The sequence below is a fragment of the Phocoena phocoena genome, chromosome 8, assembly GCF_963924675.1.
Source record: "Phocoena phocoena chromosome 8, mPhoPho1.1, whole genome shotgun sequence".
Classification (NCBI taxonomy): domain Eukaryota; kingdom Metazoa; phylum Chordata; class Mammalia; order Artiodactyla; family Phocoenidae; genus Phocoena; species Phocoena phocoena.
Window position 1 is genome coordinate 96500820 of NC_089226.1, and position 26335 is coordinate 96527154.

The window sequence follows — 26335 nt, forward strand, 5'->3', positions numbered from 1 at the left end:
TGAGCATTCAGTGAGATTAACACCTGCAAAGAACACCACACAGTAAATGCTCAATAAAGGACAGTAACCTTCCCTATGGCCTCCTTAAATAGTTTGTACAAGATTTCTCAGCTAGTAAGTTGGTAAACCTAGGACTTAAACCCAGGTCTCCTGATTCCTTAATCTGTTTTCTTCTAGCCACATCACTTTGGCAGACTGCCACATATTACTGAGCATATAAATATATTCTGACAATAAGCGATCACAACATTTTTATCTATCAGCAACTAATTTTAGCTTTGAGAAAAAGGGACCCAAAAAAACGATCTAATTAACTTGGGGGCAGAAGGGGTTCGAAAATATAAAATATAAATTACCCCCCAACCGTAGTACAGTTGTACCATAGCACTTCCGTACAAACAAAAATTATGACAAGAAACAGAAAGTTCTCTCTGGGTTTATGAGGAACAACTGAAGAAAGAAACGAGCATGACTATGATTAAAGGAACTTAAGGGTATTTTTTTTTTTGGTAAACCAAACCACTGGGCAAAAAGATTTGCATCCCATTCCAAAGTAACTCTATCAGGGATGAGAAGTATCTTAAAAAAAGAGACCTCAGTGTGCTAACAACAAACTTTTTCTCCAATTCCTTTAAGAGTGAGATAAATGGGAAGAGTGAGATAAATTGTCAACATAAACTGTCAACATAAACGTTCATAAAGATCCTTGAAGGCCATAAATGTTTGTTCTGGATTCAGTGTTAATAAGCAGCATAAAGGAGCATGATCAAAAGAATAAAAGTTTCATAAATATCCTAACACAAGCCGAAAATATTTTGAAAATTATACAGTATAAAAATAAGTTATTACTCTGTTAATAAAAATAACTGATTGTTTTCAAAGTGATATACATAACTAATCTTTTTCAAGTGCTATACATAACTCCTTCTAGGACAAGTTCTAGAAGACATTCGAAGAACTTCACATCTTTAACAATCCCCAAGAGAAGAGAAGACAGAATAATTCAGTCACATCCTGAATTTGTAAATTCTGAAAAGAAATGCCAGGAGAGAGCTTGATCGACTTTGAAAGAACACAAGATTTAACCAAGAAAGGTAAGAGTTGAGTGAATTTCTATCACAAAGCAGGGGAGAAGCTGATAAGAAGCTCTACCCCTCCCCACCAGCACAACCAGATTTCTTGTCCTCCTCAATTCAACTTAAACCTCTGCTAATTATTTTCTACGGAAGCATAACAAAATGTTCCTAACATTTCTTCCTGACACTCAGAGCAAATTCTATTTATTATTTAGCATTCATTAGTAGCCACTGAGATACTACACTAACTCTAAATTCTATGCAGAACCTATCAATCTCCAGAGGGTAATGTCCCTTCCTTCTCTAAATTTTTTCCTCTGATATAAATTCTCTTCTACCATAAAAACTTTTCCAGAGAACACACATTCTTAGCCTAACTTCCCAAAGTAGATTCTCCATAAAGATAGTCTCAGGACTCTTCATGAATCCCTTTCTGGGAGCACTAAGGTCCTGGTAACTAGGAAATCACTCATGATCAAGGGCCCTTCATTTAAATCCTGCTGACCTCACCAAAATAATAATATAACAATAATAATAATAAGGAACAATAATCCTTCCAAAACTCATATGAGAAGTCTAAATCTGTTAAAGAACATAGACTTGTATAGTTTCCATCCAAGGACTACAAATTTAGTCTCTTCTCCCTTAAGAAAGCCTATCTCCTACTGATTCTACAGATGTATTGTGGAAATACTTATTCAACTTAGAATGACCTCTAGGTTACTTTCTTCAACAAAGATATTACACAAATTAGAATCATGACACTGAATCCAATGAAAATAAAACGAGTAAGAACGTGTAGTCTCCAAAATTTCCAAGCTGGGAGAGAAAAGGAAAACATAATGGAATCCCCAGAATGCTAACTTTCCATTTAAATATCTCAATAGTTGAATGATTCCTACACACAGGCTTTTTAACTCTAGTATATGCAGTAACTAAGCCACTAAGCAAATACAAAACTGGTCCGAACGAGACTCCTTGTGTTTTATTCGGACTCTTCCTAGAAAGCACTCTCTGAGGATAAATATCTGACTTCAAAATCTTGACCATCCCCTGCAGGACGTTAACCACTTAACACCACAGTTGAAAGACTTCCAAAGAGAAGCAGGCTGAGGGGAAGAAGGAGAAATAAGTATCAACCAGAAAGCAAAACAGACAGCAAACAAAATTTTCTACCAAGAAACAAAGAAATTGTTTCTTTCTACTCTCGCTAAAATGATACAGACTTTCAAAAGCAAACCAGCCAAAGATCGCGTGGTCCCTTTACTTCTGCAATCCCCAGTGACGGACTCTATATTCCTAGCAAGGAGGGATCACAGACAATCAAACGGCAAATCACTATGTGGATAAAATGACTGGTAAACTGGGGGGGGGGGGGAATTGAATTGGTAAACAACAAAAAATGACTTACGGTGCATTTCAAGATCTGTCAGGGCTACGGGGAAAAGTCACGTACTAGATCAGCCTCAGTTTCCCTACCCAAAAAGGGCGAGAACATGACACTTCGCTCAGAGGAGCCAGAGGGCCCTGTTCCACAAGCCTCCACCTATTCAAAGGCCCCTTCAAAGGCCAGAGTCAGAAAGTGTCCCCAGTGCAACTGAGTCATGACACTCGGAGCCTTTGGGGGGCGGAGAGGGAGGAAGAGAGGAGAGCCAAAGCGCGCAAAGCTCTATCCGTTCCTGGAAAGCGACTTTCCCCACACACTGGGGGTACCGACACCCGCCCCAGAGCCAACATCCCCTCCCTACGAACCGCACCGGGCAGCCCCACCATCTCTGCGTCCTTCCGGCTTCTCCCTCAGTTTCCCGCCGCCTCACCGACCGCGCCCCCGAATTCAGCCGGGTAGTTCCTCCTCTGGCCGTGTCTCCGCTGCCGACCCGCCACCCACCCGCCGGCGCCAAGGTCTTCTCAACCCGGCGGCGGAAGGATGCCGGGCCGGGCCGGGCCTCCCAGGCTCCTCCCGTGGCCTACCTGAAAGGCGGGAGGGGGCTCAGTTTGCAGCCCAGCGAGTGGACTGAGCCACAGACTAGAAGAAGAGGCAAGGAGGAAGCAGGGGGTCCGCTCTACCGACCAGCGGGAGAAAGCAGCCTGAGCGCGGGGCCTCACGGATAAGTCAGCCTTCCACCCGGCGCCGCCACCGCTCGGAAGACATCAAGCAAGAAGACGGCGCAAAAGATCACCGAATACACGAACGCCCAGACATCAAAGGAGGAGCGCCCAGACAATCGTTCAAGGAACTAGAGTCGAGCGTCGAAAAACAGCTTCGCTCCAACTCAAGGTCCCACTCCTGTCCAAGGCATAAATAAACAAACCCAGATCATAAGCCACGGAGTAAAGCAGACTGGGCTTCTGCCATTTTCTGTGTCAGCTGCCTGCTGTCTAAATTGTTTAGAGAACCGAATTTTTCTTGAGAGTTGAAGATCAAGTCATAGTATAATAACACGTTATCTAACTATAGTTCAGCGACTACCTTATGGACTCTCAACACTATCCCAACTGAGCAAATTTGACCTTAGTTTCCTCATGAAACAGGTGAATGAAAAAGATGATAGATTGATTGATTGATAGATAGAGGTATGACAGAGAGAATGAGAGAATCCCAGACTGAGGAACAGAGTGAATAATCTCTATTAAAGCTCCAATTTAGCTCCCATAAGCATAGCAGAGAGAAACTGGAAAATTCAGGGTTCTGCAGTCTGATCTTAAGACAGGAAAAAAAAAAACCAAAAATAATACACGTACTGCTTTTCTCTTTTATTTTATTCCAAAGGCCTAGAGCCACAGGTGTTCTTCTTACGTAATAACAAAGTCTCTTTGGGTTCTGAACTTAACGAAGTGTGTTTACATTTTTATCATCACAATAGCCTTTTTCTGAAGTCTCTTAGTAGACAGACTAATATGGTCAGCACAAACATGGATTAATATGTTCATCCCAGGCACAATTTAGTAAATCATATAGATCACTACAATATGGGTTACCAACTGTGAGCAATAATAGTTTACCTTACCTCCTTCGAAGGAGGGAGGAGACATGGAGAGTAAAGGTGTAAAAAGAAAAGATAGTCCCAGCCCTTAAAGAGTATATAATCTAATCAAAGTGAAAGCCCACATTCTTAAAACATTAGCTTTATTTACAATTTATTGTTTTTTTTTTGTTTTTTTTTTTTTTTCAGTACGCGGGCCTCTCACTGTTGTGGCCTCTCCCGTTGTGGAGCACAGGCTCCGGACTCGCAGGCTCAGCGGCCATGGCTCATGGGCCCAGCTGCTCCGCGGCATGTGGCATCCTCCTCGACCCGGCACAAACCCGTGTCCCCTGCATCGGCAGGCGGACTCTCAACCACTGTGCCACCAGGGAAGCCCCTGTAATTTTTTTTTAATCCTTTAAATTCATGAAAATATTTAAGGAACAACTCATATGCATAAAATGCAGGATAAGACCAGCATCCATAATATGAAGACAAAACGCTTTATTGTCTATCACTTTTTTAAAAAAATTAATTTATTTATTTATTTTTGGCTGCTTTGGGTCTGCATTGCTGTGCACGGGCTTTCTCTAGCTGCAGAGAGTGGGGCTACTCTTCGTCCTGGTACACAGGCTTCTCATTGTGGTGGCTTCTCTTGTTGTGGAGCACAGGCTCTAGGTGTGCAGGCTTCCATAGTTGCAGCACATGGGCTCAGTAGTTGTGGCTCACAGGCTCTAGAGCACAGGCTCAGTAGCTGTGGCGCATGGGCTTAGTTACTCTGCGGTATGTGGCATCTTCCCGGACCAGGGCTTGAACCCTTGTCCCCTAGCATTGGCAGGCCCATTCTTAACCACTGCACCACCAGGGAAGTCCCTTGTCTATCACTGTTTTAGAGGACTTTTCAAATGAGTAAACATTATAGCAACATTTATAAAAGCTTAAAAAGAAAGAATTTAACAATCTGCGTCCAAAACATGAACTTTTAATTTGTTCATGTTCTCATGAAGTCCTTGGAAATATTCTACGTAATTTTTCATTTTATTTAATTTTTTGGCCGTGCCGTGTGGCTTGTGGGACCTTAGTTCCCCAACCAGGGATTGAACCCGGGTCACAGCAGTGAAAGCACCACGTCCTAACCACTGCACTGCCAGGGAATTCCTCTACATAATTTTTAAAGTTTAATTTAAGCAGAGATACAATAGTGTTATTTTTTTGCATTATATAATTTCCCTATTAAAGTCTTTAATAGTTATTTTAAACAATTGCACAATATTCCATTGAAAGGATTTACTGAACATGCTTCCCATTTTGAATATGTATCTTGCTTCCAAACATTTTCTGTGTAATAGGTATTGCAGCTCCTGGAAAGAGGCAGTTATAACCTTATTATTAATGATTAGAATCTACTGCACAGGACTTCCCTGGTGGCACAGTGGTTAAGAATCCACCTGTCAACGCAAGGGACATGGGTTCAAGCCCTGGTCTGGGAAGATCCCACATGCCACAGAGCAACTAAGCCCGTGCACCACAACTACTGAGCCCACACTCTAGAGCCTGCAAACCACAACGATTGAGCCTACGTGCCACAACTACGGATGCCCCCGTGCACCTAGAGCCTGCGCTCTGCAACAAGAGAAGCCACCACAATGAGAAGCCCACACACCACAACAAAGAGTAGCCCCCACTCGCTGCAACTAGAGAAAGCCTGCATGCAGCAACAAAGACCCAACGCAGCCAAAAATTAAGTAATTAATTTTTTTAAAAAAGAGTAAGGAATCAAGGCAGAGGTTTATTTCTCTGTCATATAAAAGAAATCTAGGGTAAGGTGTGGCCATTCAGCATCAGGGACCAGGCTTCTATCTGGTTGCTGTGACATGTTCAACAAGTGTTTTTTTGTCTTAGATCCAAGACAGCTGCTCAAGCTCTAGCCATCGTGTCTACGTTCCAACCAGCAGGAAGCTGAAAGAGGAAAGGCATGTCTCCTAGCCATAAGGACACATCTTGAAAATAGCACAGGACATTTCCACTTACATTCCACTGGCCAGAATTTAGTCACATAGCCACACCTAACTAGGAATTTGTCTTTATCCTGGGAAGTCATGTACCCATGAAAAGTCAGGGGCAAGTGGATTCTAGGAGATGACTAAATAAGCAGTCTGCCAAATTCCTAGAGCCAGCTGAGTAGCAGGCAAATAGACTTTGCTTTACTGTTTCCCAGGGCTGAGTTTCTACTTCTAGAATACACGCTTTAGGGAAGCTTCCTTCTTGGGGAGGCTTGTGGGGCTTAATTTCTAAAGCTACAGCCCTCACTCAAACTTGACCCATACAATGACTTTATTTTGAAACCTTGATTTCAGTGAGGAAAACTAAACAAACTACTTTAGAGGCTATAAGAAGTTTTCAGTTTTTCAAATCTGGAGACATTTATGTTTGGAAAAACACCTGAAGGTTATGCAAATATAAACCTAAAATCAACATCTGAAAATGGAGATGTTTGAGAAACTGAGGCTAGACTGCTCTGTGAAACCATGCAAAAAATGGTTTTTTCTGCAGACAGAGTTGCATCTTTACAGATAAGTTTCATTAGAGAAACTGTTTCAAGTGTGACAGTAAACTCCTATTTGTTCTTATCAAGTCTGTTTGGACAGAAGAGTAGATCACAAAAGATCAGGGGTTGAAACCCTCAAACACACAGAAATCTTTTTACACTGGAGGAAGACCTGAGAAAAAGAAACCAGGTGGGCAGAAGGAAAGATCATCTTGGGATGTAACACAGAAGCCTACACCTTGGTGTTAAAAACTCAATAACTCATTACTATGTTGATTGTTGATTATTGTATTCTGATAGGATTCTTCTAGAGGAGTCACCCCCCCTTGAAGGTAAGAGGATGCTTCCCCTGAAGTAGGGTGACCAACTGTCCCAGATTGCTAAGGACTAAAGGGTTTCCCAGGACACAGCACTTTCCATGCTAAAACTGCGACAATTGAGGGCAAACCGGGAGAGTTAGTCACCCTAAGAATAAATATAGCCACTGTCAATCACGTGGAAAGAATCTGGAAAGACTAAACCAGGGGACCTCCCTGGTGGTGCAGTGCTTAAGAATCCGCCTGCCAATGCAGGGGACACGGGTTTGAGCCCTGGTCTGGGAAGATTCCACATGCCGTAGAGCAACTAAGCCCGTGTGCCACAACTACTGAGCCTGCGCTCTAGAGCCTGTGAGCCACAGCTACTGAGCCCGTCTGCCACAACTACTGAAGCCTGCGCGCCTAGAGCCCATGCTCCACAAGAGAAGCCCCCACAGTGAGAAGCCCACGCACCACGATGAAGAGTAGCCCCCGCTCACCACAACTAGGGAAAGTCTGAACACAGCAACGAAGACCCAAAGCAGCCAAAAATAAAAATATATTAATTAATTAATTAATTTTTAAAAAATGACTAAACCAGTAATGAGGATTGGGACTTACTGACCTGGGGGAATTGCCTGTGATAAAGGGTGAAGGGAGGGGAAAGGAGAGAATGGGAGGAGACTGTTCCTTATCTTGCTCTGGGCTCTGAGAAACCTACGACATTGGGTGGTAGGAATCAGGCCTGAACCTAAGATGAGATTCTGTAGCAGTACCATGAGTCATCTTATTACAAAGTCCAGGAAGAGGAGTTAGGCCTTGAGCAGCCAAAATGATGAGCCGCTTGTAGGTTCTGCGTTGCAATTCTATTGCTCTTTGGTAGTCTGCTCTCATGGCACTGTGGCATAATGTACACACTTTGGGTTGGACGGTAAAGGTAGAAGCTGTGTAGTGATGTAGGAGCAGCCCAGGGAAGAGGAGAGATCCCAGAACAGCAGGTAACCATTCACAGAACCATAACAGGCTTTTCCTTCTCTGGAATTATTTATATAGGATAAATTTCTAGTGGTGGAATTTATCAATGGATTGAAATGTATGAACATTTTAAGACTCTAGAATGGCACGGAAATCAGCCCTTCTATAAAGACAGCTGTATATGTAAGGGTTAGAAAAAGTCTCAACAGACTGAAACTGAATGTTTTGCTGGGCAAACATGGAGACTCCTTTCCAAAAGACTTTTTGAAGTTTACCAGCCTGTGACTTCAAGGTCTACTTTTCTTGTTCTTGTTTAATATCAAGAGATCTCATACCTCCTATTTGATTATCATGAAGTAGGGTCTTAGATGGTAGTCACATTAAAAAAAGAAAAGCCTGTGAATTTTATGTGGTTAGGTTCCTGGGGTGTCTCCAGCCTTCAACTAGTATTTTTTCTTCCTTCCTGCATTGCCATTTTAACTTAATTCTGAGTCTGTTATCTCTTATACCCACAATTTTGTAAAATCTGGGTGGAATCTAGGGAGCAAAAGGGACCTGAGGATATATGCATGCACAGTGGTTAAAACTCCAATTTCTTATTTTCTTGATCTCTTCTTAACTTCCCCTACACTGTCAGGGAAATCAACTGTTAAGCTCAGTTCTTGAGTTTCCAGTTTATTATTTCAGGTAGGGATACAATTGTAGTATGTCTATTATCTACGTAGTCTCTATTTTATTCCTCCCTATCTCTTATACTTTTTCATATATGATCCCATTAAAATTGTGTCTTGTTTCTTTGTCCCTAAATTAGATTAACTTGCTATAGATCCTTTACAGTCCAAGAAAGGAGCTCCATCTCTGTTTAGTTCATTTTAAACTAAGAATATGTTTATGGTCCCTCTTTTGTATAATTTGGAATTAGTAAACCGCTGATAACCCAATATTGTAGTTTTCCCTTAATACATCCTGGGACTTTTGCTGTCTTGGAACAGCTAAGGGCAAATCTGGAGAACTTCTATGCTGGCCAGATGGAATCATCTACGGGAAGATGAGGCTTATATAAGACAGGTGAAATCCTTGACTTTGTCCCAAAGCTATACCAGGAAGATACTATAAATCCACAATAAGGACCTCAAGAGAAGACTTCTCAGGCACCTATAAAAAGCCCCTATAAGCAAACCCTTGGCAATTTGGAAATACAGATTGTGATCCCTCCCCTAGGTCATTCTGAGGAAAGTGTAACTGGACTGAAAAAAAATCCTGGCCTATAAAAATCCAGGTCGAAAGGAGATTAAAGGAATAGATTTTAACAGTTACTCTGTGGAATTAGGAAATAAAATGCTCCCAGGGAAAAACACTTCCAGCCAATGCTCAGTCTGTTCAGCACTTAGAAATTATCTTTGGTGTGCAAGTAATAGGCTTGAAATTGCTATTCTCCCCCAGACTGTCCCTCCCACTGAGGCTTCATGTCACCATCTAATGAGTTAAGTTGTGAAAATCCCAATTTTCCTTTAATGTGGTTTTCTAAAGCTAAAATGCTAGGCACTTTCCAAGATTACACTCCACCTTGCCTCTTAAGATGCACGGGTGGCAGTATGCCTTTCCTCATGCAATACTCATAATAGAACCAAAACTTTAGAGGGAAAAATACCCATCTCAGGAAACTTGGAAAGACTGTGAGAGTTAAAATATTGCCTTAAAAAAAAAAATATTGCCTTATCAGGGAGACAAAGCAAGCTTGGGACACAGGTTAAACTTTACAAAGAAAAAAAACATAACAGGGCACCTCTATTGCATAATAAATAGAACAAAAGTTTCCAGTCACCCCTTCATTGTCCACTCCCATCTCAGAAATATCACTGCATTTGTTAAGCTCAACCTCCTGCCAAATGGACCCACTCCTTACAGAGCAGGACGATGATGGAAAATAGCATTTGGAGTAGAAATAAACAGCAGATAATAATCCATAATTGTTTTTAATCTTGTGGATGAGTCATCTTCAATTTATTTCCACATTTCTTTGGTCATCAGCTGTTCATTTCTTTACTTTGAAAATCACCAGATTAACACTGCCAAAGGCAGGTAGGAAATGATCCATGAGGACAATTCAGAGGGATCACACGGGTGAGTGGCTGAGAAACTGGGAACAAAACAATCCTCAGGAAAGTCTCTATTTTGTCCCAGCAAAGGCACCAATGTGTGAACCTAATTCACACTTTCATTATTCCAATCAGGTTATTTTTATATCAGTATAATTTTAGAATAAGACTTGGTGGAGGATTATTTATTTCCTGAGAAATTCTGTCCATCACTTTGCACAGAAGATATTCAAGTAGGTCTAACTCCAAAATTCATTTCAAACCAAGAAATTATATTCCTTTTACTTCTCCTTTTTTTTTTTTTTTTTTTTGCGGTACGCGGGCCTCCCACTGCTGTGGCCTCTCCCGTTGCAGAGCACAGGTTCCGGAGGTGCAGGCTCAGCGGCCATGGATCACGGGCCTAGCCGCTCTGCAGCATGTGGGATCTTCCCGAACTAGGGCTCGAACCTGTGTCCCCTGCATCGGCAGGCAGACTCTCAACCACTGCGCCACCAGGGAAGCCCTTACCTATCCTTTTTAATACGTCTTCTGTATCCCCTAAACTTTCTTTCTGAACAAGGAACTTCAAAGCAGAATGGCCCAAAAGACATCCTAACATCATGATCATAAGAAATGTGATCTATTTAGATGTGGACTGTCTAAACCTGGGTGAATTTCCTTTGCCCATCAATCTATCAGGGTCTTTAGATCCCCTGTAAAGTGTAAGCTTGCTATTTTGTCTCTATTTGACTTGTCTTCTTTAAGCTGATTGAATTCTTAAACCCATTTAGCCTTTAGCTCCTACTCAGGGTTGGAAGTAAGAGATTGGAGTCTAGATGTTCTCCCTGGGAACTAGGTCCAAGTCACAGCTCAGTTATTACAGACAGAATTAAGATGGAGGTTTTGGACTGTCCTTAACCTCCTCTTAAAAACACAAAGCTAGGGCTTCCCTGGTGGCGCAGTGGTTGAGAGTCCGCCTGCCGATGCAGGGGACACGGGTTCGTGCCCCGGTCCGGGAGGATCCCACATGCCGCGGAGCCTGCGCGTCCGGAGCCTGTGCTCCGCAACGGGAGAGGCCACAACAGTGAGAGGCCCGCGTACCGCAAAAAAAAAAAAACAAAAACAAACAAAAAAAAAACACAAAGCTGAAAAATCACATTAGTAGCCATTTATTTATGTCAGAAGACCATTTCCCAACTGAAATTTACTCTTCACACTTGCCTCAGATTATGCCTATATAGGTAGTAAAGTAGAAAAGCTAAAATGCCATCCAAATCTTTCAGGACAAATATTGTTTTCTTTTGAAATCTCTAGATCAACTGCTTTGATTTTGTAAGCACGATATAAACGTCTGCAACCAAGAACTTTCAAATGAGTGAGTGGTGCTAACCTGGTGTTCAATGGATAGTAGAGAACTGTTGTCTCGGAGGTTTTGGTTTAGTTAATAAACTTGCAAATGAATCGAGATATTCTGGCCTAGCCTCAACCTTTCTAAAACACGCAGATTAAATGTCAGTTTGTGACAAGTGTCCACACGCTCAGTTATGCTAGATGATGGAACTGTGTAGGGGGTGGTGAGAGGGAAAGTTTGTCACAGCTCCTTCTGGAAAGCCTCCCCGCTTCCCACCTTCCACATTAGCTGAAGTGAGTGAGCATCAACTCCTGACGGATACGGTCAGCCTCTAGGTCCAAGGACTCCATGTGCTCATACTCTTCTTCAGGAGGCTGTTCCACGGGTCCCGTTCCTGGAGAGGACCAGACATCCATCCCATGCTCCAGGGAGATGTTGTGGAGGACGCAGCAGGCCAAGATGATGTGGCTGGACTTCTCCGGTGAGTACTGCAGTGCCCCCTTGGATCCATCCAGGCAGCGGAATCGGGAGCAGAGGGTTCGGAAAGTCTTCTCAATCACACTGTGAGTTGCAGAATGGGCCATATTATAGCGATATTCGGCTGGAGTTTCAGGAATGTGCAGTGGGGTCATAAGCCAGGTGCGGAGAAAGAAGGAACTGTCACCTGTGGGGAAGGCCCAAAGACATCACAGATGTTTATAACTGGAATACAAACAAAAAGGAAAATCCAGGAGCATGTACAGAGAATGGACAAGAAAATGCAACAGCTTCCGGAGCCAAAGGAAAGGGGAAATGCTGTGATAAAGAGCCCATAGCTAGTCATGAGCAGGAAGACCAGAGTGAATCTTGGCTGGGAATACCCTTGGTTAAAACCAACAGAGAAAAGCTGACCCGGCTAAAGAAAGCTAAGTCTGAAAGAATGTAGGACAGCGGTGAAGGCACTGGAGGAAATGAAATTCCTGGATTTTCTTTTTTTGGCCGCGATGCACTGCTTGTGGGATCCTAGTTCCCTGACCAGGGATCGAACCCGGGCTCCCGGCAGTGGAAGCGTGGAGTCCCAACCACTGGACCTCCAGGGAATTCCAGGATTTTCTGAATTCAGAGATATTGTTCTTTAAGAAAAAGTTAATATGGCTTCCTTGGTGGCACAGTGGTTAAGAATCCGCCTGCCAATGCAGGGGACAAGGGTTCAAGCCCTGGTCCGGGAAGTTCCCACACGCCACGGAGCAACGAAGCCTGTGCGCCACAACTACTGAGCCTACACTCTAGAGCCTGCGAGCCACAACTATGGACGCCCGCGTGCCTAGAGCCTGTGCTCCGCAACAAGAGAAGCCACCGCAATGAGAAGCCCATGCACCACAATGAAGAGTAGGCCCTGCTCGCCGCAACTAGAGAAAGCACGCACGCAGCAAGGAAGACCCAACGCAGCCAAAAATAAATAAAATAAATTTAAAATAAAAAAGGTTAATAGAAACTATCACATAGCAAGCCAATCTTCAAAATCTCTAAAGAGCAAGAGTGCAAGAGAGAAGAAGAGAATTCTGCCAGGAGACCTCAAAACACTTGTGAGGAAAAATCTCCGACTTTACCATTAAAATGTCAGGTTTGAAAGCACTACCTAGGAATTTCAGAGTATTTCATAGACAATAATCATTCAATCTCCCAGTGCTAAGAAGAATAAGAGAAAACTCCCAGCAGAGATGAGAACTCAGGTGTTCTGCCTTCCTAGATATTATATTCATTAGAACCACGCCTTTGTAATAGAGGAACAGGTAGAATTTCACATTAACAAGGAGACCATAAATATAATGATGCAAGTAGTAATAGGGATAAAGAAATAAAATCAGAAGTCAATTAAAATAATATACACAAGGCATTTCCCTTAAGTGACTTCCTTATGGAATAATCCTGGGAAGTGCTAAAACCAAAACAAAACTGGGGTGCAATGTCCCATTACAATAGTGCAGTGCTTCTATAATGTTTAATTGTCCTGACTCACTAAATCTAGAAGATGAAATGTCTCAGAGGAACAACCCCTTAGAAATTTGAGACAAATAGACCTGAGGAATACCAACCTGTATAGTTGCTGTGTTCCTCACCCACCATCAATTTCAGTAAATAGTTATGGATTGTTCAGAGAGTGCTAGGCACTGTTCCAAACATATAGCACTCCTCTCTTTTAGGAGCTTACGTTTCTTTTTTTTCTTTTTGGCCACACCATGCGGCTTCTGGGGTCTTGGTTCCCTGACCAGGGATTGAATCCTGGCCTGTGGCAGTGAAAGAGCCAAGTATTAACTACTGGGTTGCCAGGGAATTCCCCATGGGTTAGCTTTATTTTATTTTTAAAATAAATTTATTTATTTATTTTTGGCTGCTACTCTTTGTTGCGGTGCATGGGCTTTTCACTGCAGTGGCTTCTCTTGTTGTGGAGCACATGCTCTAGGCATGCGGGCTTCAGTAGTTGTGGCACGTGGGCTCAGTGGTTGTGGTACATGGGTTTAGTTGCTCCGCAGCATGTGGGATCTTCCCAGACCAGGGCTCGAACCTGTGTCCCCTGTGTCGGCAGGCGGATCCTTAACCGCTGTGCCACCAAGGAAGTCCCAACTTTATTTTGAATGATATTGACATATAACATTGTATTAGTTTCAGGTATACTGGATTAACTTTAAATATCTGAGATGGCTCACAAAATTTTCAAATTGTATATTTAGCTGACTTTTTTCCTCCTAAGTACAACCTATTTTAATTGAACTCATCCCTACTAAATACTGAATTTTAGAAACTGATGTTGTAAATAATAATGAAAATAATATCTATGACTTGTCCAATCCCAACTCCACTAGGCAGATACTACTGACCTTATTTTACAAGTGAGAAAATAAAAATAAACGTCACCCATCCTTTGATATGTTAGGCACAGGAAGAGGAAGGAGCTAGTCACTAAATGCTAATAATGTCAGACTCAAAGTCACTAAAACAATGGTATAATGCTGTAAAAGAGAATAAGAAAAACATTTAAGATGACTAGCAAAACAAAGAGATACTAGATATTTGTTAAACGTCTCTTAAGAAACAGTATGAGCCTTAATTGGGAAGACATACAAGACAAGCTAGTTAATGTAGACCTCTTATAAAATGCTGCATCATCATTAACTGGTTATAATCCAAGCACCACTGGCAGACAGACACTCAGGAGGGGATTAGGAACAGAATTCCTAAACAGACTACAATTGCTTACATGATCAGTCATCCAAGAGACATTCTGGCAGATCTTACCCAAAGCTGCTTAACAAGACTAGCCCAAGGGCTGAAGAAATAACTCAGGCTGAATTGTTTGTAGGAGCAGGTACATTTAGAGAAGAGGAATTAGGTGATGCCCTCTGAAGGGGCATACGAGAATGAGGACATGAAGGGATGACACCCAAGATGAAAATATGCTAAACAAACAAACCAAAAAAAACAAGGGGGAATCACAGCTAGTTCTAGGTTTGGCAAATCTAGTACCATTCTACAAATCTGATGGTATTCTTAAGATAAAATCAACCATCTTCTTTTTTTTTTTCTTTTTTTGTTTTGGCTGCGTTGGGTTTTCGTTGCTGCGCGCAAGCTTTCTCTATTTGCGGCAAGCAGGAGCTACTCTTCGTTGCAGTACGAGGGCTTCTCATTGCAGTGGCTTCTGTTTGCAGAGCATGGGCTCTAGGCGTGTAGGCTTCAGTAGTTGCAGCATGCAGGCTCGGTAGTTGTGGCTCGCGGGCTTTAGAGTGCAGGCTCAGTAGTTGTGGCATACGGGTTTAGTCGCTCCGCGGCATGTGGGATCTTCCCGGACCAGGGCTCAAACCCGTGTCTCCTGCATTGGCAGGCGGATTCTTAACCACTGCGCCACCAGGGAAGTCCCCTTAGCTGGCTTTAGAGTTAGGGTACCAAAGTGATTTCATAAGAAATCAGCTTGGAACCCAAGTACTTCCCCAGCTGTTGAAGAAGTAGTTGGATGAGACACTTGCAAACAGTCTTCCCTTCACTTCTTGGTGTGAGTCGTATGAAAATGGAATTTGAAAATTCAGAGTAGGCAAAAGGTGGGATTAAGACAAATTTCCACTAGGGTAACTAGAAGGTGGGGCACTGACAACAGTGTGTAGAAGAAACAACTGGGGGCTTCCCTGGTGGTGCAATGGTTGAGAGTCTGCCTGTCGATGCAGGGGACATGGGTTCGTGCCCAGGTCCGGGAAGATCCCACGTGCCGTGGAGCGGCTGGGCCCGTGAGCCATGGCCGCTGAGCCTGTGCGTCCAGAGCCTGTGCTCCGCAACGGGAGAGGCCACAACAGTGAGAGGCCGGCGTACCGCAAAAAAAAAAAAAAAAAGAAGCAACAACTGAAGAAAATCAGTTAAGTTCCAAGATGCTACTCATGGTACCCTGGCAGCTCTAAACCAATCAGTGTGACAGCAGTCTCTTCTCCTCACCTGGAACAGTGGGCAGGGGTGGGAGGGTTCTTTATTTTTGGCTGCCCCGTGTGGCATGTGCGATCTTAGTTCCCTGACTAGGGATCAAACCTGTGCCCCCTGCAGTGGAAGCGTGCAGTTTTAACCACTGGACCGCCAGGGAAGTCCCAAGGGGAGGTTTTTCTTTAACTGCCAATCAGCACATTAAAGAGAAAAATTCCTGAGTGTTTATTACATGTAAAACACTGTGTTATGAACATGTGCAGTGCAGACGTGATTAGTGGCCTTAAAGAGAGGTCTTCCAATCCTTAATGTGCCTTCATCTCCCACATAACATGTTGTGTACAAGATAACCCTTGTCCTATTGCTTACATAGAATGGTTCTTTTTTTAAAAAAAAAAAAGACAACAAAAAAGCTGCCAGGCTCGAGGGTTTTATCACTGTTAACTAACTGTATTCCTCCCAGCTCTACAGTCACATCAATTTGCACTGCTCAATACTGAATAGGTTTTTGTCCTACTCAGATCATTAAGCCAGGCTTTCCGAGGGCACTCAGGCAAACAGATCTATGAAGTGAGTTTCCATAAGAACTGAATAAATGCACTGTCTACTATCATTTTCATACAGATATCATGGTGACAATCACCAATGGCAAAAATAATACATTTTCACAATACTTTAGAGTGAACTTTCATATATATTCCCTAATCCTAACAATAGGTATTACTGCCCTTAGCATTATTTTCACCATTTTACAGATGATAAAAATTAAGGCTCAATTGTATGGATGTACTATATTTAACCAGATCTGCATTGATAAGTATCTTGGCTATATTTAAGGGGAATGCTTTTGTAGGGTTGTCGTTGCTATTGTTGTTTGTGAGTACAAAACACTGCTGCAATGCAAATGCCTGTAATTTTGTTTTACATATTTCTGAACATGTACCTCCAAGAAGAGCTGGGTCAAATTGTATGTTTTTAAATGTTAACAAGTGTCCTTTAAATGTTGATTTAAAAAAATTAAGGCTGGGGATTTCCGTGGTGGTCCAGTGGTTAAGACTCTACCTTCTAATACAGAGGGTGCAGGTTACATCCCTGGTCAGGGAGCTAAGATCTCACATGCCTAGAGGCCAAAAACCCAAAACATGAAACAGAGGCAATACTGTAACAAATTCAATAAAGGCTTAAAAAAAAAAAAATTAAGGCTCAGAGAGCTCTCATCTGAGGTCGTGCTTAAAACAGAACAGGACTGAGTCTCAGGTCTATAGACCCCTATATTTCATTCTACTCTGCCCAAACTTTTTTTTTATAGTTTCAAAAATGAAGCATTTACACCTGCAGACTTACCAAGCAGCCAGCTCTCTTTGTGCATCCCAGCTTCGAACTGACTGCTGAGAGAAGACTGCTGCAGCACAGCACAGTCCTGGAGGCTCCCCGGCCAGTTTGTCTCCACAGTCATCAGTGCCCCTCTGATGTCACACACCATGAGGCAGTTTAAAGAATGAAGACCTTTGCGGTTCACATAGGAAAGGTCTTCAGCATTTGGTGCCTTGATTGCCACATGGATACAGTCAACCACCCCTATGACCCCTGGCATCCCTGCCAACCCATAGAATTCATCCTTCAGAGCCTGCACGGAGGCGTCATCAGCTGGAAAGCGGATGAACTGCGAAGCTCTTTCCACAAGCGCTTCGGTGACATTGGCAACACATCGACTCATAGATGCCTGACTGATTCCAATAGTATCTCCCATCCGAGTCTGGAAGGAACCTGAGGTATAGAAGCCCAGTGCTGCAAGGATCTGTGTCTCTGGGCTAATAGCCCTGGATCTCTGAGTAGGTCTAGAAAGACTGGCCCCCAAGAGCTCCACCAAGTAATAAATGAACTGTCGAGGAAACCCATACATGGACATCAAGTATTCATCTGTCACATCATCCAGCTTAAAGCGGTCCAATGTGCGGTGACCTCGGCCATATAGCAAGAGATCACAGTCAAGTACTGTTATTGGTATAGCCATGGTACATGTAACTGTTGTCTCTCCTTCCCTCTGCTACTTTTCCTGAACTCTTCCCACTGAAGATGTTGGTGCAAGAAGGTATTTAAGGAAGTGTCAGAATTCAACAGCTAACCATCATTTAAATGGCTCTGGCATTTATAATCTTCTCTCTGTAAAGGTTAAAGAAAAAAACAAAAAACATTAGAAACCTACCAAAGACTTTAAAGTGATTCAGGGGCTTCCCTGGCGATCCAGTGGTTACGACTTCGCCTTCCAAGGCAGGGGGTGCGGATTTGATCCCTGGTGGAGGAGCTAAGATCCGACATGCCTTGCGGCCAAAAAACCAAAAACATAAAAAAACAAAAACAAAAAAAACCAGAAGCAGTATTGTAACAAATTCAATAAAGACCTTAAAAATCATCCACATCAGGGCTTCCCTGGTGGCGCAGTGGTTGAGGGTCCACCTGCAGATGCAGGGGACGCGGGTTCGTGCCCCGGTCCGGGAAGATCCCGCATGTGGCGGAGCGGCTGGGCCCGTGAGCCATGGCCGCTGAGCCTGCGCGTCCGGAGCCTGTGCTCCGCAGCGGGAGAGGCCACAACAGGGAGAGGCCCGCGTACCAAAAAAAAAAAAAAAAAGGTGCTATAACTGTAACTCGGTTTTTCTCCACTAACTCATGGCAATACAACAGGCTTGCTTTGGTATGAAGGAGAATGGGAGCTGAATTTTGGTGGCTCATTTAATGCCTGGCATTTGCATTGGGAAGAACAAAAGATTAATGGAGGTGATGGCATAATTATCCACAAAGTAAAAGAGGTCTGCTCCTAACTATACAGGCCACGAAGCAGCTGACGTAAGTCATAGCTACCCAGGACAGGGATTAGTCACGGCAGGATTCATTACCCAAAGCCCTCTGGCTCCACCTGATAAGTAAGGGGTAAGAGATGGGGGTGGGGAGGGGGGAGTGTCGTTGTTCAAACTAGTCTAACAAGGGAAGAAGGGGCAAAACACCGCCCACGACCCAGGCTGGTAGACGGGAGATTCTGTGTTGTAACAAAAGCGTTTCCCCTCACCCCAAGAAATCCAAATCGTGAGGCTGAGGGCAAGGAAGTAGGGAAGACCAGATAGGTTGGAAGGAAGGCGCAAAAGAAGAGGCTGGAAGATCTAGGGCTGAGAGGACACTCCACCTCTAAGGCTTTTAAAAAGATGTCTTAGAAAAGAATACGGAAGTGTGATTGCCCCGGCCACTCAAAGTCAGCCGAGGCCGCTCACCCACCTCTCGGCGGCTGCCAGATTACCAGCCGCACTTCCCACCCACCCAGCCGGGTCCGGCCCTCCTCCGGAACCGGCGACCGAGCACAAGCCGCCACGGCGCTCTCTGTAGGCACCGCCCTCTCGCGTCACCGCCCGCCCCAAGCCGTGTCCTCACTGCAGCTGCCGCCGCCACCTGCGATTCGTCGGCGCACATTCCACACACGGCCCAAAGGTTCACGCTCTTTCAAAGACCGCCTCTTTACGCCTTTGTTTTCTGAGACGCTTGAAGAGATTGGTGAATCAGACTTACATGGTAAGGAAACCAGTTTTTATGGGAACGTCAAAGAGGAAAGAGATTAAGTAGGTCATCCATACTGTGCCGAAAGGGCGGCTGAGGTTAGATAGCTGTATTTCCCCCATAGCCCTCTTCCTCCCACCGCCGTCACCGAAGCGGATGAAAACAAACAGTAACGATGGCGGCGCCGGGAAGCGATCGGCTGCTGGGCTGAAGGCAGGAGTGATCACTTGAGCTGTGAGGGAAGCCCTGAAGAGCGCCTGTAGACGTGAGTGCGACAACTCGCGCAGTCTTGGGAACGAAACTCCCGGGGCCTGCGAGCCACGAGGCTCCTGAGGCGTGAGGTATTATCTGCGACCCGTGCTGTCAGAGCAGCTCCGGAGCGCGGAGCTCTCAGCCAGGAGGCGCAGCTGGCCGGCCCCAGGCCCCGGCCTCCGTAATGAGAGCCCCGAGCCACTCTCTGTGTCGCAGCTTCACAGGTACTAACTTTAGGGGGGATACCCCCGGATCTCTCAGCGCCCCCGGGTGGGAGGCTGTGGACCTGCGGCCTGCGGCCTGTCGGGTACGTCCTGGCGAAGCCGAAGCCTATTAGCTGTAGGTCAGTCCCCTAAGCTTTCTTTGGGAAGTCGGGTTACTGTAGGCTTCATTGGCCCTTGATCATTCCCAGTCCTTACAGAGATGCCCAGAGCTTTCGACTCTGCTTTCTCAGCTCTTTGGGTTAAAGGCATTTTGGAAGGAATTTGTGGGCCCATAACTCTGTGGTTGGGTACCAGTATGAATGAGATAGGTTCTCGTTCAATCAAGATTTGTTGAGTGCCAAATATGTACTCCGCGTGTAGGTGAGGGTGACTGTTGACTAGTGCAAAAAGGGACCCAAGGTTCACGACTCTCTTACTGGCAGTGGAATGACCTGTGGAAACCTGCGATCCATTCTCATTAAGTAAATCTCTGGGTAAGTGGCTAAGCACCTTCTTGGATTCATCACTAACTCATCTCAGTTTTCACTTTCTCACTCAGTTATTTACTAAGTTTTTCTGGTCAATTCAGTGTAGCGTTTCACTTTTAGTATTCCTTCCTCTCTGGCCATCCCACAGCCAGAGAGAGAGGGGTGGAGGGCGGGGGAATGGATGTGAATGAACGAATATTTAAAGGACAAAAGTGCCTATTTTTTCATTACACTTACTTTAAAAGTCATCTCCTAAGGTGGTAGAATTTATTGAACACCTTCAATGGGAGATGTGCAATAATAAGAAACAACAGGTCTTTTCTTTACACTAAATTAACTCCAGGTTATTGTGTGTTGTTTTATGTGTTAGTCCTTTCATGTGTGGATATCATGGCTCCAATTAAATTATATGTTTTTGTTTGTTTCTTTCAACTCCATTTTTCAGCCGAGCAGAAGTCTTGTAAGTGCTTGTGGAAGGGAATCCTGAGTTAATATTTTTCATACCCAGGGGATGATGAATAAGTGATGAAGCAAAGGTCATATATATTGATCTGTGTAGTAAAATGCATATAGTTAATTCTCCTGCTGTTTTCAAATTGTACCCCTTTGGGTCGGAAGTTAAGACGGCTATGGCAACTTTTGAGATTTACATTTCATAAAAATTGCTATTTCTTTACTTACACCTAACAGTTCCTATTATTTGTATTTTTTTCCCTCAAGTGGAAACTGCAGATCAAAAACTGCAGATCTTCAGCTACTAAATACTCCAAATTATATTGTTTTATTTAAGGACTAAAAATCAGCTGGACACAATTCAGTCCTGCCATATACGCGTACTGGAATTGTACCGTATGGAGGTGGGGGCAAGCAATCTCTTTTTTTCCATTGTCTTTCCTGCTTGCATCCACCCAGCTGCATCAGCTTATGACCTCCATGACTCAGAGCAGGGTGTCCATAGCCTAAATGCAAAAAGAAGCCTAAGACATTAACATTGAGCTTCCAAAGACATGAGTCCTACTACATGAGTGAGTTTTCAAAGATAATTTTGACTAATCAGAAAGTGCAACCGCTATAGAACTTATTGCTGTCACTTGATAAGGTTCATTACCAAAGCTCTGCAATTACATTTTGTTCCATTCGGAGTGGAAGTTATTTATTTTGGAATTTTTATCTGGAGGGAACTTATTTAATCTTAGTAATGCTTGGAAATCCCTAAAGTGTTTACTTTTTAAACACTTTTTACATTATTATAGAAGAGATGAAAATGACATTCATAACACTGTGGTTGGAGCACTACATTCCTCACTCTATGACCCTTTATTATTCAAATTAAGTTTTTTGGTTTTTGGTTTTTTAAAATTATTTTTTTGGTACGCGGGCCCCTCACTGTTGTGGCCTCTTCCGTTGCGGAGCACAGGCTCCTGACGCGCAGGCTCAGCGGCCATGGCTCACGAGCCCAGCTTCTCTGCGGCATGTGGGATCTTCCTGGACCAGGGCACGAACCCGTGTCCCCTGCATCGGCAGGCGGACTCTCAACCACTATGCCACCAGGGAAGTCCTGTTTTTATTTATTTAAAAAAATATTTATTTATGGGACTTCCCTGGTGACACAGTGGTTAAGAATTCGCCTGCCAATGCAGGGGACATGGGTTTGATCCCTGGTCCGGGAACATCCCACATGCCGTGGAGCAACTAAGCCCATGCGTCACAACTAGTGAGCCTGTGCTCTAGAGCCCATGAGCCACAACTACTGAGCCTGCATGCTGCAACTACTGAAGCCCGCGTGCCTAGAGCCCGTGCTCCGCAACAAGAGAAGCCACTGCAGTGAGAAGCCCGGGCACCGCAATGAAGAGTAGCTCCCGCTCACCACAACAAGCGATAGACCACGCGCAGCAACAAAGACCCAACACAGCCAAAAATGAATATTAAAAATTAAAAAAACTTTATTTATTTGGCCGCACTGGGTATTAGCTGCAGCACGCAGGATCTTCATTGCCGCCTGCAGGATCCTTAGTTGCAGCATGCACGATCTAGTTCCCTGACCAGGGATCGAACCCAGGCCCCCTGCATTGGGAGCGAGGAATCTTAACCACTGGACCATCAGGGAAGTCCCTGGTTTTATTTTTTAATGGAAGAAAAGTATAGAAACTCACTGAGTAAGAAATGCAGGCTATTCAGCTAATATTTGAACTACTGTATTGCTTAAGATTTTTTTGGCTTGTATGTTGACTTTAGAGTCTTAAAATATGTATACTTTACTAAAAGTTTCTTCTTGGAAAAAGCTTGCCTAAACTTTATATGTGGATAATTTAGAAGTAATTTCCAACTTGGGGTGTTGAGTAAAATAAATTTCCATAGGGCCTCATTTTTTCATGCATGGATTTAAGAGAAGAGAGGGTGCACGGGGTTACTGGTCCTTGCCTCCTCTTTGTCAAGTTGTGGAGAGCAGTAAAAACTGCAGGTGGGGCTTCCCTGGTGGTGCAGTGGTTGGGAGTCCGCCTGCCGGTGCAGGGGGCAGGGGTTCGTGCCCCGGTCCGGGAGGATCCCACGTGTCGCGGAGCGGCTGGGCCCGTGGGCTGTGGCCGCTGGGCCTGTGCGTCTGGAGCCTGTGCTCCGCAACGGGAGGGGCCGCAGCAGTGAGAGGCCCGCGAGTACAGCAAAAAAAACCCCAAAAAACTGCAGGCAGTCCCTGACAGGATAAAGGCAGTGTATGCAAAGGGAGAATGCAGAGGAGGCTAACTAGACCTCTATGACCAAGGGGAAAAAGAAGCTTTTCTTGGGAATTCCTCAAAGTCCAGTGGTTAAGACTCCACGCTTCCACCGCAGAGGGTCACAGGTTTGATCCCTGGTCAGGGAACTATGATCCTGCATGCTGAGTGGTGCATGCCGTACCCCCCCCACCAAAAAAAAAAAAAAAAAAAGCAACAACTTGAAGTTTGGGTTTTAAATCTTAACGATTTAAAATCCTTAAAGGGGTGTAAAATTAGTTTGGAATCTTTAAACAGATTTTAAATCCCTTAAGAGGATGTAAAATTAATTTTAAATAATTGTTTTTAACTGTAGAGTAAATGTGAGCCAGTTTGTTAGAGAAAGCCTCTAAATACCAGCATAGGTGGCACAAGAAATTTGCTTTTGCCCTGGTGGTGTCCCCCATATGCCCTTGGTTACAAGAGAAGGGAGAAGATTGTGAATCACCACTACATAGAAAAACAACTCAACATGCACAGTCTGTCAACAGTATCTTACTAAAAATAAAGGTAAATAAAGAATGTATAGAAGTGATAACCCAGTATTCTTATTTTGGAAGATACTGTTTTCACTGTTGACTTTTGATTCATACAAATATGAAAGAAATAGAGTTAAAAATCATATTATTCTTTCCAGGCTTTCCAGGGTGGTTTGTCGCCACCCTCACCTTCCTCCTGTATTGCCCACAGCTATTATGTCATTAGGAGAGATTATGTAGAGAAATACTTGTGGAGGTTTAAATGCCCTGTTTTAAATATAAGCTTAAGGGTGTTTTTATGCTTTAATCTATTTCTGTTGGAATTTTCAAGAAATCGGATATTGGCCTTATGTATTCTTTAGACTGGTTTTTAAATTGTTCCTTAGTTAATCAAGCACAGCTTTTGTCTTTTATCTTTATTCCCACTTCCCATTTTCTTTTGGTTTACTTTACTTTTTGGTTTCTTAAATTGCATACTTATTTGAGATTTTTTTTTAAATTATAAAGACTATAAGTTTTCCTCTGAATTCTTCTTTTTTTGTGTCTCATTTGTTGTCCAATATTCTTCATTTTGTTAATTTCTAGATCATTTGTAACTGGTTTTTATTTTAATGTTTATTATAAAAAGCTTCCTAGTGTATACACGGTTAACTTTTTATTATGTTTCTAGTTTATTGAATTATGGGCAATAACATCTTGGAAAAAAATTTTTTTAATGGTCAAGAACATGATCAGTTTGTGGTGTCCCTTGAACCTAAGAGAATAATGTGAAAGGTAGAGTTAGATAACTAAGAGCTTTATTGAGGATCTCATATGTGGCAAGTACTCTTTATAGGAACTATCTCATTTAATCCTCACCACAACCCTATGAGAAAGGAATCTGAAGTACAGAAAGATTGAGTGACTCGCACTATATGCCACCATATATATATATATATATATATATATATATATATATATATATATATATGAATGACTTGTTTTTATTATTCAGATCCTCAAATTTTTTATATCTACTTGATATATCAAAGAGGTATGTTGAATCTTCAGGTATAGTTTTGGTTTTATCAAGCTCTCCTAGTATCTCTAGGAATTTTTGCTTTATGTATTTTATTGCTATATTGGTTACATGTAAAGGTTTATGGCTATCATATTTTCAGAGATTATCGTTACTGAATGTCCCTTTTAATCTCATTTCATCACTTCTGGTCTGGAATTGTCATAAATATCGACACTTCTGCTTTCTTTTTCTTTTTTTTAAATGTATTTATTTTATTTTTGGCTGCGTCGGGTCTTCATTGCGCGCGGGCTTTCTCTAGTTGCTGCGAGCGGGGGCTACTCGTCGTTGCAGTGAGCGGGCTTCTCATTGTGGTGGCTTCTCTTGTTGCGTAGCACAGGCGCTATGCGCGCAGACTTCAGCAGTTGTGGCACGTGGGCTTCAGTATTTGTGGCTCGCGGGCTCGAGAGAGCAGGCTCAGAAGTTGTGGTGCATGGGCTTAGCTGCTCCACGGCATGCGGTATCTTCCCAGACCAGGGCTCGACCCTGTGTCCCCTCTATTGGCAAGCGGATTCTTAACCACTGCACCACCAGGGAAGGCCCTGCTTTCTTTTTCTTTTCTTTTTCTTTTTATTTTTTTTGCAGAGCACAGGCTCCGAATGCACAGGCCCAGCGGCCATGGCTCACAGGCCCAGCCGCTCCACGGCATGTGGGATCTTCCCGGACCGGGGCACGAACCCATGTCCCCTGCATCAGCAGGCAGACTCAACCACTGTGCCACCAGGGAAGCCCTCTTTCTTTTTTCTTCCTCTTTCCCCCCTCCCGCCCAAGTGAGTGTATCTCTGCTTTCTTCTTTATTTTCAGACTTTCTTTGTAACTCTTTTGGTAGAAGACTATTTCAGTTGTTTAAACTTTTCCATTCTGTTTCTCATTTGTCTACAAAGAACTTTCTAAATGGAAAAAAAGATCTTTATGATTTACTAATTCTGATGCCTAGAAAGTAGGGAAATTACAGTTTTGTTCTCTTTACCCTTGAACTTGTACCTAACTGGTTTTTTTGGGGGGGTGGGGTTGTTTTATGGCTGCACCACCCAACTTTCGGGATCTCAGTTCCTGATCAGGGATTGAACCTGTGCGCCCTGCAGTTGAATCGCAGAGTCCTAACCATTGGACCGCCGGGAACTCCCTTAACTGTTTTTTCTTATTAACTGTTCCTGATTTGCCATACTCAGCTTTTAAGCCTGAATCCAGAACATTTAAAAACTGTTAAAAATTGGAAAACATAATTATTTTTTCAATAATTGATGTTAATTAACTTTTCCCAGTTTTAGGGGCTGGAGATATTATCTGGGGTCATTTTTGTATAATCTCTTGCCAAATTATTCAGTTGTTTCTTTGAAAATATTTGCTCTTTCCTTCCTTTATTGACTGCCTCACCTTAATCCAGTGCTATCACCAACTCTCATCTGGATTACTGAAATGGCTTCCTAGCTGGTCTTCCTGCCTCTAATCCCTTTATTTCATCTCCCCCTCTCTATATTCAGATTAATGTCCCTAAATTTTTACCTATAGAAGAATCTGCATTGACTCCCTACTATAATCTACTGTTATTCTCTTTTGCTCACTTTTATGTTTCCCTACTAATCTGGCTGGATCATACCTACTTTTTATACATTTTTGTTCTCTGTCCAAATTCTCAATTTTGTGCTTCATTTAATTGAACATATTAAGCATAGTAATTTTAAGGTCTGTGTCTGATAACTGTTAATGTGTTTCTAATATCTTTTGGATTTTGATCATTTGTGTTTGTCTCCTTGAGTGCCTGGTTTACTTTAACATGTGCCAGAAATTGTATATGAAAAATTATAGAGATAATTTATGGGTTAGGACAACATTATT

General features: G+C 43.2%; 2 protein-coding genes across 2 annotated transcripts in view; both read right to left on the reverse strand.

The window, feature by feature from the left end:
* Positions 1 to 3212, reverse strand: part of AMBRA1 (autophagy and beclin 1 regulator 1) — a 174721-nt gene extending 171509 nt beyond the window's left edge. The window contains exon 1 of the mRNA XM_065881380.1: positions 3048 to 3212. The gene's annotated coding sequence lies outside the window, so the exon portion shown is untranslated. The remainder of the gene's footprint in view (positions 1 to 3047) is intronic.
* Positions 3213 to 11089: 7877 nt separating this feature from the next.
* HARBI1 (harbinger transposase derived 1) lies at positions 11090 to 19026 on the reverse strand. Its single transcript, XM_065882962.1, has 3 exons — positions 18995 to 19026; positions 17072 to 17890; positions 11090 to 11951 (listed from the first exon to the last, which is right to left on the reverse strand). Exons 2-3 carry the CDS (start codon positions 17739 to 17741, stop codon positions 11572 to 11574), a joined length of 1050 nt encoding a protein of 349 aa, XP_065739034.1. The 5' UTR covers positions 17742 to 17890; positions 18995 to 19026; the 3' UTR covers positions 11090 to 11571.
* Between the last annotated feature and the right edge of the window lie 7309 nt (positions 19027 to 26335).

What these genes read in the sequence shown, in the direction of transcription:
- HARBI1 (XM_065882962.1), bottom strand. Translation starts at nt 17,741, where the DNA reads ATGGCTATACCAATAACAGTACTTGACTGTGATCTCTTGCTATATGGC. An exon ending in CAAAGAGAGCTGGCTGCTTG is followed by an intron (nt 11,952 to 17,071) that starts GTAAGTCTGCAG and finishes CCTTCCCCACAG; the next exon opens with GTGACAGTTCCTTCTTTCTC.